General features: G+C 41.1%; 3 protein-coding genes across 10 annotated transcripts in view; 1 reads left to right on the forward strand and 2 right to left on the reverse strand.

The window, feature by feature from the left end:
• NEK11 (NIMA related kinase 11) overlaps positions 1-3,829 on the reverse strand; it is a 247,732-nt gene extending 243,903 nt beyond the window's left edge. For all 4 annotated transcript variants that reach the window (XM_046002712.1, XM_046002714.1, XM_046002715.1 and 1 more), the window contains exon 1: positions 3,696-3,829. The gene's annotated coding sequence lies outside the window, so the exon portion shown is untranslated. The remainder of the gene's footprint in view (positions 1-3,695) is intronic.
• Positions 3,830-3,986: 157 nt separating this feature from the next.
• On the forward strand, positions 3,987-13,647 carry ASTE1 (asteroid homolog 1). The gene is made up of 5 exons (XM_046002718.1): positions 3,987-4,123; positions 5,247-5,367; positions 5,515-6,824; positions 12,276-12,486; positions 13,588-13,647. Exons 3-5 carry the CDS (start codon positions 5,520-5,522, stop codon positions 13,635-13,637), a joined length of 1,566 nt encoding a protein of 521 aa, XP_045858674.1. The 5' UTR covers positions 3,987-4,123; positions 5,247-5,367; positions 5,515-5,519; the 3' UTR covers positions 13,638-13,647.
• Positions 13,648-13,941: 294 nt separating this feature from the next.
• ATP2C1 (ATPase secretory pathway Ca2+ transporting 1) overlaps positions 13,942-17,392 on the reverse strand; it is a 174,271-nt gene continuing 170,820 nt past the window's right edge. For 4 of the 5 annotated variants that reach the window (XM_046002707.1, XM_046002711.1, XM_046002710.1 and 1 more), the window contains one exon: positions 13,942-14,509. In XM_046002707.1, coding sequence (XP_045858663.1) covers positions 14,414-14,509 — 96 coding nt within the window. In that variant the 3' untranslated portion in view covers positions 13,942-14,413. Of the gene's footprint in view, positions 14,548-17,392 lie in introns of all 5 variants that reach the window. The other variant, XM_046002708.1, reaches the window with a different exon arrangement.

Below are 17,392 nucleotides of genomic sequence, written 5' to 3' on the forward strand. Positions count from 1 at the left end.
AATTGAAGACTGTCTATGCCTTGGAGTCAAGTTTTCGTTCCAAAGCTTTAAGACAAAAACTTAGTATGTTTAATGATAAAACAAGATGCTATCTGTGTAGTTTGGGGTCTATGATCAACAAACTTCACATGGTGGTGACAAATACAAAAATCCCTGGATTAGAACATAAACAGTAAATGTCCATTTACAGCATTTTTCTTCTTTAAATAATGCACTGATCAGTTAAGTTCTATTGGATGCCAGTGAAAAGTATTCTTTAAAGATTTTATTTATTTATTTGACAGAGAGAGATCACAAGTAGATAGAGAGGCAGGCAGAGAGAGAGAGAGAGAGGGAAGCAGGCTCCCCGCTGAGCAGAGAGCCTGATGTGGGACTCGATCCCAGGACCCTGAGATCATGACCCGAGCCGAAGGCAGCAGCTTAACCCACTGAGCCACCCAGGCGCCCCCCAGTGAAAAGTATTCTAGTAATGAGCTTTAAAAAAAACAAAAAACATCGAGGAACTACAGAACACTCATGAAAGAAATTGAAGAAGACACAAAAAGATGGAAGACTGTTCCATGCTCTTGGATCGGAAGAATAAACATTGTTAAATGTCTATACTGCCTAGAGCAATCTATACTTTTAATGCCATTCCGATCAAAATTCCACCGGTATTTTTCAAAGAGCTCGAGCAAATAATCCTAAAATTTGTATGGAATCAGAAGAGACCCCGAATTGCTAAGGAAATGTTGAGAAACAAAAACAAAACTGGCAGCATCACGTTACCTGACTTCAAGCTTTACTACAAAGCTGTGATCACCAAGACAGTGTGGTACTGGCATAAAAACAGACACATAGACCAGTGGAACAGAGTAGAGAGCCCAGATAGGGACCCTCAACTCTATGGTCAAATAATCTTCGACAAAACAGGAAATAATATACAGTGGAAAAAAGACAGTCTCTTCAATAAATGGTGCTGGGAAAACTGGACAGCGATATGTAGAAGAATGAAACTCGACCATATGTGTACCATATCTCGTACACAAAGACAAACTCGAAATGGATAAAAGACCTCAACGTGAGACAGGAATCCATCAGAATCCTAGAGGAGAACATAGGCACTAACCTCTTCGATATCAGCCACAGCAACTTCTTTCAAGATATGTCTCCAAAGCCAAAGGAAACAAAAGTGAAAATGAACTTTTCGGACTTCATCAAGATCAAAAGCTTCTGCACAGCAAAGGAAACAGTCAACAAAACAAAGAGGCAACCCACGGAATGGGAGAAGATATTTGCAAATGACAGTACAGACAAAAGGTTGATATCCAGGATCTATAAAGAACTTCTCAAACTCAACACACACAAAACAGATAATCATGTCAAAAAATAGAAGATATGAACAGACACTTCTCCAATGAAGACATACAAATGGCTATCAGACACATGAAAAAATGTTCATCATCACTAGCCATCAGGGAGATTCAAAATAAAACCACATTGAGATACCACTTTACGCCAGTTAGAATGGCCAAAATTAGCAAGACAGGAAACAACATGTGTTGGAGAGGATGTGGGGAAAGGGGAACCCTCTTACACTGTGGTGGGAATGCAAGTTGGTGCAGCCACTTTGGAGAACAGTGTGGAGATTCCTCAAGAAATTAAAAATAGAACTTCCCTATGACCCTGCAATTGCACTACTGGGTATTTACCCCAAGGATACAGACGTAGTGAAAAGAAGAGCCATCTGTTACCCCAATGTTTATAGCAGCAATGTCCTCGGTCACCAAACTGTGGAAAGAACCAAGATGCCCTTCAATGGACGAATGGATAAGGAAGATGTGGTCCATATACACTCTGGAGTATTATGCCTCCATCAGAAAGGATGAATATCCAACTTTTGTAGCGACATGGACGGGACTGGAAGAGATTATGCTGAGTGAAATAAGTCAAGCAGAGAGAGTCAAGTATCATATGGTTTCACTTATTTGTGGAGCATGAGAAATAACATGGAGGACATGGGGAGATGGAGAGGAGAAGGGAGTTGAGGGAAACTGGAAGGGGAGATGAACCATGAGAGACTACGGACTCTGAAAAACAACCTGAGGGTTTTGAAGGGGTGGGGGTGGGAGGTTGGGAGAACAAGGTGGTGGGTAATAGGGAGGGCACGTACTGCATGGAGCACTGGGTGTGGTGCAAAAACAATGAATACTGTTACGCTGAAAAGAAATTTTTTAAAAAGTGAAAAAACAAAACAAAACAACAACTAAAAAGACAGGAGTCATGCTGGTTCAATGGATACAGCACACCACTCTTGATCTTGGGGTTGTGGGTTTGAGCCCCATGTTGGGTGTGGAGATTACTTAAAAATAAAATCCAAAAAAAAAAAAAAAGAAGAAGAAGAAGAAAGAAACCATTTCATCTGGTGGCTCCATGCTCATACAAAACAACATTACTCTTGTGTTGGAACTTCAAAGCTGGAGCCCATACCCCAAAATCCCTGAATAAATAAAAAATTATGTCAGATTATCAAGACCACAGAAAACATTTGTGAAGTCTACTACTGCAAAAACAACTAAAGAGCAGGCCTCCAGATGTGTATTTTGTTTGCTTTCTGTGCTCCCATAAAAGTGCTACTTTCTGGCCAAATTGAGGTGTTAAGAAAAATATATGGACTCACAGTCTGCTGAACTGAAAAGGACCCTTCCGATCACCCAGTAATTTTCTGTATTTTAGGGAAGTGTTTAGTGTTTAGTGAAGGACAAAACAGTTCTGAGAAAGTCCAATTTCCCAATGGCTCCTATTTGTAAATGAGCTTTTAAACCCAGCCATGTCGCCTAAGCAGTCTGGCCAGGCCCACAGAGTAGTTCGGGACTAGGTTCCCAGACTCAGTCCTGCAATACCCCTCCCCACCCAGTCCACCTTTAGGCCATCAATCCCAGTCATCGCTTCTGTACAACCACAGAGCTACCCTAGCAGATCCCCTGCCTTCTGGATTCCAGAACGCCCTACATTCCAGAACGTCTGTTCGGTTGTCAATGTTGCCTCTACCCCACCTCAAGAAAGTTGTGAATGAAGTTGAGCGCCAGGAACACACCTTACTTTTGTATCCTTGGCTCCTGCCATAGAGTAGGTGTTCAATAAATTTTCTTAAGGCAAACAAGAGTCCAGCAGGCCGACTGTTGCCCAAGGAGGGGGTGAGGGGGTGGGGGGGGGTGGGGGGCGGGGGGGTGAGAAGAGGGAAGAGAAGATTTGGTGAAGTTGGATGGGAACCGTGAGAAAGGTGAGAGATTACCTCCTGCAAACTGACCCTTTAGATAAAACTAGCCTGGCTGGGGCAAAAGGCCAGGGAGGGAGAGTGTTTATCACAGGTGGAAGTCGAGTAGTTCTCTTCCCAGGTAATAATAAACGAGAGGAAGCAGGTTTGGCACCCGATTCTGCTAAAGTAGAACGCTAACCTTAAAGGTCAAACGAACATTCCTTGCCTCAACTTCGTTTTAAAAAATTACACTCTCGCCAAGCGAGTTAACGTATGTGGAGGAGGCGCCGGCAACACGATTCTCCGGAGACTGGAGCAGATCCAGGAGGTAAGGAGCTGAGAGAAATGAAGAGATCGTGGGTACGGAAGCCCACGGACGCGGATCCCGGCTGGGACAGCCTGAAGCCATCACCTTCCCCAGCTTCGGGGAGCCTGGCACGTCCCGAGGAGCGCATACCTTTCGGAGTCGAGGGCGGAGGAGCGGCATGCCCACAGTCCCACCCGTAATTGGGACGTAAATTGGGCAAGTCTCGCGTAGGTGCAGCCGCGCCGCAGAGCTCCAAGACTTCCCGGCACGGTTGTTGGGCGCCGTTGCCAGGGAGACGGCGTGGGGCATCCTGGGAAACCGGAGTCAGGCTGCACGGGGCCCGTCCCCGAGGCGGAAGTGTGCACCGACCCAAGTGGGCGGGGAAAGACGAGCAGGCCTGATCCGCCTGGCTTTCCTACCTTGACAGCCGCCATTTCGGAGCTTAGTTCCCCGCCCGCCTTTAGGGACATCGCCCCTCCAGGCCCAGAAGATCCTGGGCCCCCGGCGCAGCCTGGCATCACCGGCTTCAAGGAACCGAGTGACGTCATACGCGGAGACTTCCGGTTCCCACTCTTAAGGTGGGACTCTCACGTGCGGGTGTTTCAAGCAGGGGCTCCTGCAGTCTTTTAGTGGAAGGGCTGGTGTTCTGGGAGGAAGATGCAGGTGGTCCCCTCTTCTGGTCGGGGTAGCCAGCTGTGAGGGTTGTGGTAGTGTGATGTATAAAGGCCCGTGTTTGACGACTAACATCAGACCTTCTGTGAGCCTTTCTCCTATCCAGCACGCAAAGCTTTTCAAGACATAAATAACTGCTATGCTGGATAAAGTGCTGAGGGTAGGGCTAAAATTAGGGTGAATTGAGTGGCGCGCAAAATGCAAGAGGGTGCCCCAAAAGTCAAGGTAAATATATTCTAATGCAATATATTTCAAAACCAAAATCAATGCATTAGAAATCCACGAGACAAAATCTCGTGGTTTTAAATAAAGACAGTGCCATACTGAGCCATACTGGAGCATGAGGCGAAAGGAAAAGTTAGTAACTCACATGCTGTGACTTCAGTTAGCCAGGTAAGGAACGATTTTCTTGGTACTGAACCCGATAAGCAAAGACAAGAAGATGGAAAGAGCCTGTGGTCAGGGTGAAATTGGAGAGTTAAGTCCCCCATGTTCATGAAGCAGTAATTTTCCTTACTCAAAACTATGCCAGTTAAGCTGGGCCCAGCAAGAAACCAAGGCCTAAAAGAAATCCCCAGACTATCAATGAAGAAAAACTGGTTGCGTATCATTGACCCTACATACTTTAGTTAACTGAAGCCAAGTGCTCTCTGATTTATTATGAGATTGAGGAGGGTATCATTTTTTATAGTTTAGGACTATTTATTTATTTACTTATTTATTTGACAGAGATCACAAGTAGGCAGAGAGGCAGGCAGAGAGAATGAGAGGGAAGCAGGCTCCCTGCTGAGCAGAGAGCCCCATGTGGGACTCTATCCCAGGACCCTGAGATCATGACCTGAGCCAAAGGCAGCGGCTTAAACCACTGAGCCACCCAGGTGCCCTAGTTTAGGACTTTTTATTTTGACCCTACACAAATAATCTGTGTTATAAGATGGTGATAGTTACCTATCTCAGTATCAGATCCACAGTAGTCTTTGTTAGTATGTCAGTAATGGGCTTTAACTGATTTTCTTTTAAAATCAACAGCCTCCATCCCTTTCTAGAGATTAAACTCCATGAAACCATTGCATTTGTGCCTTATCACACATGGGGAAAGCAAAAGAAAATGAGAATGCACTCAGCTAGCTGGTACTGCCTGAGCCTCTAGGTAAGAATTGAGATGCTAACCCCTAATATGTGCTGTTCAAAGAGCTGTTCATAACATTTGCTGTTGGTTTTTGGTGCTGGAAATGATGACTTGGTCCCCAGTAAATAGCATCAATTGAATTGTGTTCTGTTGTTTTAAATTCTTCAGTCAGCATGGGTATTCGAGGACTAATGAGTTTTGTGGAAGATCATAGTAATGAGTTCTTCACTGATTTGAAGTTGCGAGACACAAAAATTGTCATTGATGGCTATGCTCTCTTTCATCGGCTCTGCTTCAACTCAAACTTGGAACTTCGGTATGGAGGGGACTATGATTCTTTTGCAGATGTTGCACAAAAATTCTTTGAATCACTGTTTGCTTGTAATATCTGTCCATATGTTGTATTAGACGGAGGATGTGACATTTCCGATAAAAAGCTTAAAACTTTAAAGGATCGAGCAAGAGAGAAGATCCAGATGGCTCATTCCCTTTCTGTTGGTGGGGGTGGGTATGTGTGTCCCTTACTCATCCGGGAAGTGTTCATACAGGTTTTGATCAAGCTGCAGGTGTGTTTTGTCCAGTGCTTTTCAGAAGCAGATCGGGACATTATGACACTGGCTAATCATTGGAATTGCCCTGTGTTATCATCAGATAGTGACTTTTGCATCTTTGACCTAAAAACTGGGTTTTGCCCATTGAATAGCTTTCAGTGGAGAAATGTGAACACTATCAAAGGCACACAAGACTGCTATATCCCTGCCAAGTGCTTTTCTCTTGATGCACTCTGCCATCACTTCAGCAATATGAATAAAGCTCTACTACCTCTCTTTGCGGTGCTGTGTGGAAATGATCATATTAATCTGCCCATCATAGAGACATTCTTGTGTAAAGTACGTCTTCCTCTTGGAGCTACCAGTTCTAAGGGGAGGAGACACCACCGAGTTTTGGGACTTCTGAATTGGTTATCTCATTTTGCCGACCCTACTGAAGCACTCGATAATGTTCTGAAATATCTCCCCAAAAAGGATCGTGAAAATGTTAAGGAAATTCTCTGCTGTTCCATGGACGAATACCAGCAATCTCAGGTGAAGCTGCAGGACTTCTTTCAGCATGGTACTTATTCCTGCCCAGCCGCCCTGAATCTGGACTTACCAGAGTGGGTATTAATGGCTTTGGCCAAAGGCCAGCTGTCTCCTTTCATCAGCGATGCTTTGGTGCTAAGAAGGACCATTCTTCACACACAGGTGGAAAATATGCAGCAACCAAATGCCCACAGAGTATCTCTACCCATTCGGCAAATCATCTATGGGCTTCTTTTGAATGCCTCTCCACATCTGGAAAATATGTCCTGGAAGGCATTGCCTTCTCAGCCTCTAGCTTTCAGTGAAGTGGAAAGGATGAATAAAAATATCAAAACATCGATTGTTAATGCAGTAGCACTGCCCAAGGATCATGCTGACTTAAGCAAATTGACTGAGGTAAGTGTTTGTAACACTAATCTTTGTTAAGTACTTTACAGGTTAAAAAGTGCTTTCATGCATATTATCTCTCTTAATATAACCAAATGAGGTTGGTTGCTCTAGTCCCCCCATTTCATAGCAGACAAAACTAGGACTCAAAGTAGGTTACTGTGTGATATGTCAGCCAGAGAGTTGCAGTGTTAGGACTCAAACCCAGGCCTTTTAGCCCCAGATCTGCCATTTCCACTCTACTTCTTCGGTATTCTGTGTTATTTTGCAGTTATTACTGCTATTCTGTTGATACTAGCTATTAATAAATTGGGGTCATGTGACTTTAGAAAAAAAGGGAAAGGAAAAAATTCTGAGCTGCAAAAAGAAATGTGCCTTGAAGGTATTGATCAAAGGCATGATGAATATCTTAGATTGCATCAGATTTCAATTAAGATTAATACTGATGCTTGCTTGGGTCTAATTTTTCATTTTTATCAATAAGGACCTTTTAGGCTTTAGGTTTTTGGCATCATAATGATTAGTTTGATATTGAAAATATGACTCTTAGCCTAACTCAGTGTTGTTTAAACCTGAGTAACACTCTGACCAATCCACTTTTCAAGATAAAAAATAATTTATGGATCCCAGTGTTTATCGTTTGTAATATTATATAAATATATTAAAAATTATAGAGGGCCACCTAGGTGACTCAGTTAAGCATCTGACTCTTGATTTCAGCCCAGGTGATGATCTCAGGGTCCTGAAATCGAGCCCCAAGAAGGGCTGTGTGCTGCGCATGGAGCCTGCCCCTCCCCTTCACACCTTTCCTTGGGCTCACTCTCCCTCTCAAAAAATTATAATATGAAACTGCTTATGCTAACACAATTAAATTTACAGTTAAATGCAGGTAAACTTAAAATGCCAATTGTAGTGCCAATGAGAGTCTTCTTAAATTCAACTAATGTTCAGATTCATGAGACTTTCATAGACCATTCCTGGTACCAGTCTACTCAAGCCTGTAGGACAGCAACCATAGCTTCCCAGCAGGTTTGAATCAGGCTTTCCTTTCCTGTGGGAGTTTTTCCAACAGTCTACACCACTGCTTCTCCAGTGGGATGATTTGTCCTCCTACTTCCCACAGGGGACATTTGGCAATGTCTGGAGACACTTTCGATTATCACTACCTAGGTGGTTGGGGGGAAGGAGGAGTGTTGCTATTGGCATCAGTGGGAAGGGGCCAAGCCTGCTGCTAAACGTCTTAAAATGACCCAGACAGCGCCTCCCAGGAACAAGGCATTATCCAGACTGAAATGTAGTAATGCCAGTAGCTGGCCTACACTGTTGGCTAGGCACTAAATTCTTTAGTCTCCCCACTAGTGCCCGCTCAGGCACGAGGAAATGAGATCCACATCAGGTGGGTATCAGTGCCTCCTTAGCAATGAGGAATGACTGTTCATGTGATGTGTTTCTTTAAGGGGTGCTGAAATGTTCTGGAATTAGTGATGCTTGCACAAGCTTATAAATATATTAAAATTGCTTTAGGATTTCAGGGGGGGTTGGGTGGGTAAGGTAACAGGGTGAGGGTATTAAGAGGACACATGTGATGAGGACTGGGTGTTATATGCAACGAATGAATCATTGAACACTGCATCAAAAACTAATGCTGTACTATACAGTGGCCAACTGAACATAATAAAAATAAAATTATAAATAAAAGTAAATAGAAGAGTGAATTTATAACATGTGAATTATATCTCAAAGAAAGAAAAGTTCCCCCTCCCTTTTTGTAACAATTCCATAAACATAGCTTCCGGGCCCCCTGCAAGGGCCATGCCTAATTATAGGTCACTATGCTCAAGGAAGCCCCACGATATGATGTCCTCATCTGGGTTACAGTTCACTTATACAAATCTAGATGCAATTCTACAAGTCATTTTTACCAGGCTAAGTAAAACCTGTATCACATCTCCAGGGTTACAGAAGTAGAAAGTTGAGCATAGGTCAAATTCCAAACAGAAGGGATTTATTAAAACTTTTCCCATATGAGCAAAATTGAAGTTAGCAACATTCTAAATGATGATATTTTGCTAAAATTACATTTCTCCTCACAACATAAATATTTGGTGCTGTGTTGGAGAGTTTTTAAAACTTTATGGCTTTATTGAGAAGTGCTGTACAGGGAAGTGCCCATATTTAAAGTGCACTTTGATGTATGTTTCCATCTGTGCATCCATCTTGCAAACTAAAATAATGAATGTATGCCACAATCCTACAAGTTTCCCGTTGCCACTTTGCAGTTCATCCCTCCCCGAGTGTGTACACACAGCAAAGTACACAGACGATTGTAGAGCTTGATGAATTTTCACCAATCCACGCTACCCTTAAAGAACGTTCATCAGCACCGCAGTAGCTTTTCCCAATGTCTGGTTTAAGCAGCCCCTCTCTCCCCGCTCTGGTAATCACTATCCAGACCTGTAATAACATTGGAAAGTTTTAACTTTTTTTATCTTATAAAAATGGGATCGTAGAATAGGAATTCTCTCATCTGGCTTTTTTTATTCACATGGTGTTTATGAGACTCACATCACTGTGAGAAGCTCTTGATCACTTATATGTCATTGCTGTGTGGGAATATACCACAATTGATTTTTCCAATTTGTAGTTGATGGGCATTTGGGGAGTTTACAGTTTGAGCAATTATGAACAAAGCTATGAGCATTCTGGTGCACATCATTTACTGAAAATAGGGACACATTTCTATTACATATACCACTAGGAGTGGAATCGTTAGAAGATATGCGTGTGTTCAGTTTACAAGATAGATTGTCAAATGGACTTGCAAGGTGGTTTAACCAATTAATTCCCACCAGCAGCTTATGAGGGTTCCTTTTAATTTACACCCCTCCTGACACTTTGTGTTTATCTTGTAAATTTTAGCTATTCTGATGTTTGTATAGTGGCATCATTTTAGCCAATTTGGTGGATGTTAAATTTGCATTTCTCTGACTTATTTGAGCATCTTTTATGTGTCAGTTGGTCATTTGGATATGGTTATATAATTTTTTTGTTCAAAGTCTTCTGCCCATTTTTCTTGTGGCTTTTTATTTCTATGTATGTGTCCTGTGTCAAATAACATAAACAGTTTCTCAAATTCTGTAGGTTCTAGTCACTGTAGTATGTTTTGATGAACAGAAGTTCTTAATATAGTCCAGCTTAAATTTATAATTTATGATTATAACTTCTGTGACCTACTTAGAAAATTACTGTCTACTTCAAGGTCATGACCCTTTTTTTGCCTTTCATATTTAGATCTATGATCTGTCTACAACTGATTTTTCTGTGTATGATGTGACATAAGGATCAGGGCACTTTTCCCCCCATATAAAAATCCAGTTGAGCCAGTGAGTGTAGCATGCGGATTATCCTTCTTGCTAAGTGGAGATGATAAGTGTTCTCATCACTTACCTGTATTCAAAACAGGGTAAAATTTTAATTTCACTTTCTGTATGGTGAGATCTTTTAGCTTTCCCTAGGCATAAACTCATCAGTTCTGAACTTAGCTCATTATTGCTAACTCTCATTAGCCCATGATAATTCTAAATGGTATCAGGTGCAAATGTGATTCCAAAGACAAATGCACAATATGAATAGAAATTTTGTGATAGTTATCCGCTTTGTGCCAGCTGTTGTAGTAGAAACTTTATAGTTACTTAATTCCCACAGTAACCACATAGGGGAGGGTTTCCATTTTGGTTATGTTAGTTGCAGTGGATAGAGCTCCACTCAAGCTAACCAATGGGAGATTAATCATAAGGTGAGATGGAAGTGGACTCTTCTCTGGGATTAAGACAGTGCCAGGACCAGCCTCTCTGGGTGTCTCTGTTTCTCTGTAGGATTTTCTTCTATAGGTTTGTGTTTTCGGACTTGTCACATGGGGTAAGAGTTAACCAAATTTAAGGGCTGTGAGCAGAGCAGTTCCTCTTTTGGAAGGGGCTGAGAACTGGTGGATTTCATGAAACATCTTTTGTAATTCATTATAAGCCCATTTACAGATAATCAGACTGATTGTGGAAAAATTCAGAAACTTGCCCAATGCTGTACAGTTAGTGAGAGAAAGAACACCTTACCTAAAGCCAAAGCCCAAACTCCACTTTGTTCATGAAAGTTGTAACTTGGCTAGAGAATTCAGTAATTTAAGCATTATAGGTCAGAAAAGAATTCATGCATTCCCTTAGCTTTACTTGGTGCATTTTCCTACCAGTTGAGATCATAGAGTTTTTGTTTTAGTTAATCGCTACTTCCCATAGGAGTGATTGATTACACTGTTAAGCATTTTGCATATTTCTAATTTTAAGAAGTTTACCAGTATCAAAATCTTAAACCCATGTTTATAAATCACTATATTTAATACTCTCTTGCATCAGCGATGAAACTATTTTGTCAGTTATGATGTGTTGTATTTCAAGGTTAACATGTCTATTCCCAGCTGTCAACACACTGGTGACAAACTGGGTTTTAAGATGCTGAGCAATGTTTCATCCTTTCAGAAAGTTAAGAAAAATACTTTTCTGGCTGCACGTTGACACTAGGAATACAACGGTTTTTTTCTCTCTTAAAGTTTGATCATAAAGTTCTTCTGAAGGTGCCCTTTTAATAGTCCTAATCTCCTTATTTTAGAAGTGTGTGACCAGAAGGTCCCTTATGGTTCCTAAGATTCATTAAGGTAAAGTTATTTCAAGAAGCCTGAAATCCTCATAGCTGTTAACTCCCTTTTATTTGAAGGGCACTCTAAGCACGGCGTAGAAGTGAATGTGGTGTGTTACTGCAAGCAGTGAGGTACTCCTTAAATATTCTCATCTCCCTGGACTATATGTCTCACCTACAAGCAGCTACCCTGGAACAATCCCTGTGTGGGGAAACAAAAAAATAATAAAACATTCACCTGGGTAGGGACAGGAGACAGAACCCAAAAAACAGAAGCTTGTCGGATATGCCACAAAGGGTACATAAAATCTAAGTTTGCCTTCTAGAGGTGATCTGTAATGGCACCCCACCATGAAGAAGGTGGGGACGGAATATTCACTGGCAACTAAGGGTAGGGCTAAGTATAGATCTTTGTTTCTCAAAGCAGAATAGTTAAAATGCAGATTCCGGGGTTCCTCTCAAATTTATTGAATCAAAATTTAGGGGGTGGGACCTGAAAACTCAATTTTTTAACAAGCTTCCCAAGTGATATATCCACTAAGGATGTTCACCAGCCTACATAGAGGATGGAATTACACGAGTAAGGGTTGTGTAGCGAGGGTAGACAGTACATCCATACAACCATATTTATTAAGCACCCGGTGGCTGATTTCTTTCCCCAGGAAGGTAAGAAACTGACAGAGCAATACATTTGCATTAAAGTGTCTTCATACTAGAAAACCAATAAAGACATTCCCCAAAGTAACTTGCAGGATGTTTGGTATGTATTTTCAGCTCTCCTTGGCCAAACGGCAGATACTTCTGTTAGACACCCTGAAGGTGAAACAGACCATCCTGGAACCAATTCCTTCTTCACTGAAGCTGCCCATTTCTGTCAGCTGCTACTGGTTGCAGCACACAGAGTCCAAGGCAAAGCTGCATCACCTCCAGGCCTTACTGCTAGGGATGCTGATGGGGCCCTTGCATGCCATAATAACCAGCCCTGGTAGGTATCTGGAAATTCCAGGAGTAAATATTTGCGTGTTACTTGCATGTAATACAAGTTTAAACAAATGAAAAAATATTCTTGGATTATTTCCTCGCATCAGTTATCTCCAAAACTTAGGAATAGAGGTACTAAAATATCATTCATTCATTGGCAGATGTTTTTGAGTACTTGTGTGTGCCAGGCTCTGTGCTGCAGAGCTTGACAATGGCCCGGCGGTCAGGATGTGATGATACTGTGGAATCCCACCTACTCTGTGGCACCTAGTGCTGTAATCTATGAAGTTGGAATGTATCATGTGCCCGTTACATTCTGTCTTCCATGTACCCTGGCCCTATCAATACAGCGGCAACATCATCACTAGAGACAGATTTAAACAGTCCGTTGGTGAAACTTCTGAATACCTACAGTCATAATAAACATTCATGCTTGTGCTGGTTTTTTATGTCTTCTCCACTGTAAGTTTCAATTAGTGTGTTAGTGATGGTAGAAACAATAACTTTTCCATTACAGAAATACACTTTAAGGCAGTTTCACCGGCATTTCAGTATCAGGTGAAATAAGTGAGAATGCACCAGAGCACTTCCACTTCTCCCGTGCAATTACTCCCTTTAAAAGACTATGAATGCTGTAACACTTTATCTAAACATGTATAATCATTATCGCACTCCAGAACACTGCTAATATCTAATCTAATGGCCACTAGTCACATGTGGCTATTTAAATTAAAACCAGCTTCTCCTTGACAACCAGGCACATTTCAAGTGCTGAGTAGCCACATACGGCTACAGGCTGAATTCGACAGCACAGATCCAGAACAGTTCATCGTTGCTGAAAGTTCTGGTGGACAGTGCTACACTGGAGTTTACTTTTAAAAATAAGTTAAATGGGAATGAATCAGTCTAGATTCCAGGACTCCCAGGTGTGAGAGTAGTTGTCAGAAGAGACTGTTGTTCTAGGACAGCCAACTTAATGCAAAACAAGTGAAGGCCCACTGTTGGTTTTCTCTCACTTAAGAACATTCTCAGAGCACAAGCCTGTGAAGTTTTTACCTGAGTCCAACAGAAGGGGCACGTCAAGGGTCTGTTTCTTTTCTTTCAGGAATTGTGGACCCTGCACCCAGGCAGGCTCAGTGCCTTGCTGCTCGCTAATTGGTAAAAGGTGGGCCTCCTTTTTATTACTTGCAAGTTGGTCCAGTGTTATTTTGCACAGCCCCACACAAGCAAACGTGCAGCTTACAGTTGAACACACAGAGCACTCTCCCTTGCCTAGGGTTGTTGCTTCTTGCCTCTTATCCTCTACTGTGTGATGTAGGTGACTGACCATATTCTCCTTGAGTCATGCTTTTGTTTTCCTCCCACAAAGCAGAAGTTAGTGTGCTTCGAACACAGAGGCTGTGTTAAGTGCACTGTAGTATAGAGCCTCCATGGAAGGAAATTTAGTGAACAAGAACAGTGAAGAGAATGACGTTTAATAGTGATTTGTATTTTTCAGAGAGACAGATTTAGGGTTTGGAGAGTTCAGATGCAGAGGTGTTTAAGGTCAGGGAGTAAACCAGTGGAAGAGATGTTATTTTAAGGGGGGAAAAATAAATAATTTGGGGTTGAATAGTTAGGTTGTCATTCAAAAGGCATTTCAGTATAAATATTTCAATTTATACAGCAAAAGGCTTTTACATTGACGTTAAAATAGTAAAGAGCCAGAAGAGAAAAGCATTTTGGTTATTTAAACTAATTTTTTTTTTCTTTATGGAATTCAAAGTTCTATATATAGAGAAAATTACAAGCTATACAGTGTTTTTGGAAATACTGCCCTTGGGTTGTTTCTTTGTCTAGATAAGGAAGAGCTGCGGGAGGTTGGTGCTAGGATGTTGTATGAAGAGTTCCAGAGAGTGAAGGAGCAGACACGGCCGGGCACGAGACTGGACTTAGACACAGCTCACATCTTCTGTCAGTGGCAGTGCTGTCTGCAGATGGGGATGTATCTCAATCAGCTGCTGTCCACTCCTCTCCCGGAACCAGACCTAACTCGGTAAGCACCACGGGAAACTAGTTCAGATGGCTGCACACAGAAGTAAATACTTTTATTTATACTTAAAGCACGTAAGTTATGTTTAAAAAATTAATCTTAGTATAATTGGTCTTGGATCACCATTATAGCTAAAGAGCTGGAAAAAGGAGAAATATTAATTTTTGTTCCATACTCCCAAAAAGTACCCATGATTAGATCAAAGATTTAAAAACCGCCCTTTAAAGTAAGAAAAGAGGCAGTTGGTAGGATATAACTTGTTCCTTCATTTCTCTCAGGTCTTTGTTCAAATATCGCTTTATAGAAGCTTCTTCTGATTACCATTCTGGAATATTATTCTCTAATTCCAGTCACTCTATTCCTATTACTCTTTTGGACTTTTGTAAACTGCATTTCTTACTACTTGGCAAACTGTTCACATATTCGTTCAAATATTTATTAAGCCCCTGTGTGCTAGAGTGTAGTGAACAAAACAAATTTTTAAAAATCTCTATTGTCATGGAGCTTTTTAATTCTAGTGAGATGACTATTAGATGCTTCAGTGAACTTTATCTAGGGTTTTTGTTTTGCCAGGTAAGTATGAAGAAGGGAGAGGCAACCTGTATGCCAGGAAGTGATGATGTGTTGGCCTATGGAGTTGAAGCTGGGTAAGAAAGCAAGCATAGCAGTAGGGTGTGGGCCAGTGAAAAAGAGCTACATTCACTGGATTGGGACATCCTGGTGATTGTCCATCCAGGAGATCCCAGAGGGAGAAAGGAAGATAAAGGGGAGATTGTTAGCAAATGGAGCGGAGATTATAGACATTATTTGTCTCTCCCCACTTGAATGTAAGGTCTGTGAGGACAGAGACTTAGCTATTTTATTTACTTTTGTAGCCCCAGGGCCTAACATATAGTAAGTACTCAAATATTTGTCAAATAAATTGAGTGATACATGAATGGAGGCGTATAAAATATGCTGGTATGACTTTAAATGTTTTAAGGTCTAAAGCTTCCTAAACAGTAAATAGTGTTAATAGATCCCTGGGCCCAATAGCTGAGCTACTCCTAGAACCTTCTACCAATAAGACTAATTGGACTTTGACTTGGGGATTCTTTAAAAGCCTTTTCCTTAAATAATTTAGGTCATTCTTGACTGGATCCTCTTTAGCTACCATATATCCCTTTACAACAGAACAGAGAAAAACAGGACCAAACAGTTCTTCTCATAATGATTTCAGCAGGACAGTTCTTGCATCTCAGCATTACTAGAGCTTATTAAATGATGATCTTATACTGATCAGTTGCTAAGGCACCAGGTGATCAACTCTGACATTAAATTATATATTAAATTTGTGTCTTCCAGTTACTCCCATCTTATATTTCTGAAGTAGGTTTTCAGTGCAAGTGAATCAGTGAACTTGCAAGTGCTGCCACTAACTTTTCTCATATTTCAACAGACTGCCTGTTTGGTTTATCTCACATTTTTAATTCCTTTTCTTTGAAGTGTTAAGAGGCCTGCTCAACTTTTGGCTAGTTGCAGACCCAGCAAGCATCTATCATTTGTTGGTAAAAAGTTTTTACGTATCACCAGCCAAGTTTGTAATAACAACTCAGTTCCTTCCTTCAAGGAACAAAGTTTTTTGGTTGTTTTTTTTTTTTAAGTTATTTTAATAACAATTTAAAGAAGCAAGAAGAGTTCTCAGTGTTTAGCTGCATTTGTTGAAGCCATGTTAATGGCCATTATCTCTGCACTGAACCTATGCTTTACCAACACTCTGTTTTTCTCTCCCGTTGAACAGACTGTATAGTGGAAGCCTGGTGCATGGACTATGCCGACAACTGCTAACATCAGCTTCTGTGGAAAGTCTCCTGAGCATGTGCCCTGAGGCAAAGCAACTATACGAACATCTGTTCAATGCCACAAGGCCATATGCCCCTGCTGAATTATTCCTTCCAAAGGGTAAATCAAATTCAAAAAAAAGAAGGCAAAAGAAACGTGGTGCCAGCTGGTCAAAGAACAGAGTGGGAACCACCTCAGGCACTAGATGCTGTTATGAGGGAAGCAATCGTTTTGGGCTATTAATGGCGGAAAATTTGGAGGAACAAATTGAGGTCTCAGAACTTGAATAAACTCAGCCTGCAACCAGATGTATCACTGTTAAAACTTTTGTTACCTCCCTTGAAATGATTAACTGTTTTAATCAGAATCTGTAAGGGAATAAATTTTGTAAGAGGCAACCTTTGAATCCCAAGGTATTTTGTATTCTGCTTTTAATAAACACAACCTGATTTAAGAAACTTCTGTATTTCTTAAACACACTTGAAAGCATGTTTGTACTTCTTATGTTCCATTTCAGGAAATTAATAATTAAGTCTATAACCTTTCCATTGCAGCAATTCAGCCAGCTATGTTTCCAAAAGAATAGAATTCCTACTTCAATTATATCCTATAAGCAGAAGTGAGGTTATTATTTCAAAACATTTTTTTTTTTTCCCTTCAACTGCTTCCTCTTCATCCTTTATTCTGAAAGGTCTGAGGCCTTAGAAAAGTGAGGGTGCCAGACACAAAGTAAACACCTTTAAGTACTAGGAAAATGAGACCATGGCAGGTTTAGGAACACTTTACATGCTCCAGGTTTTAAAGCAGAAGTTGAAACTGTAATGTCTCCAACCAATTAAGAAATAGCATCCTGAGCTCCTAGATCTAGAAGAGAAGGAGGAAATGCTATGAAGAAATTAAAAGATTAGTGATATATGCAGCAATACCAGAATCATAGGCCATTTGTTCTACTGCAGGTATTAACCCATTAATGCGATCTGAAATTAATGAGTCACAACCAGATTTTTTTAAGTGGAAATCATCAGACATGCATATCATATATTCAGTAGTTATGCAA

This window comes from Meles meles, chromosome 4 (assembly GCF_922984935.1).
Source record: "Meles meles chromosome 4, mMelMel3.1 paternal haplotype, whole genome shotgun sequence".
In the NCBI taxonomy this organism is placed as follows: Eukaryota; Metazoa; Chordata; class Mammalia; order Carnivora; family Mustelidae; genus Meles; species Meles meles.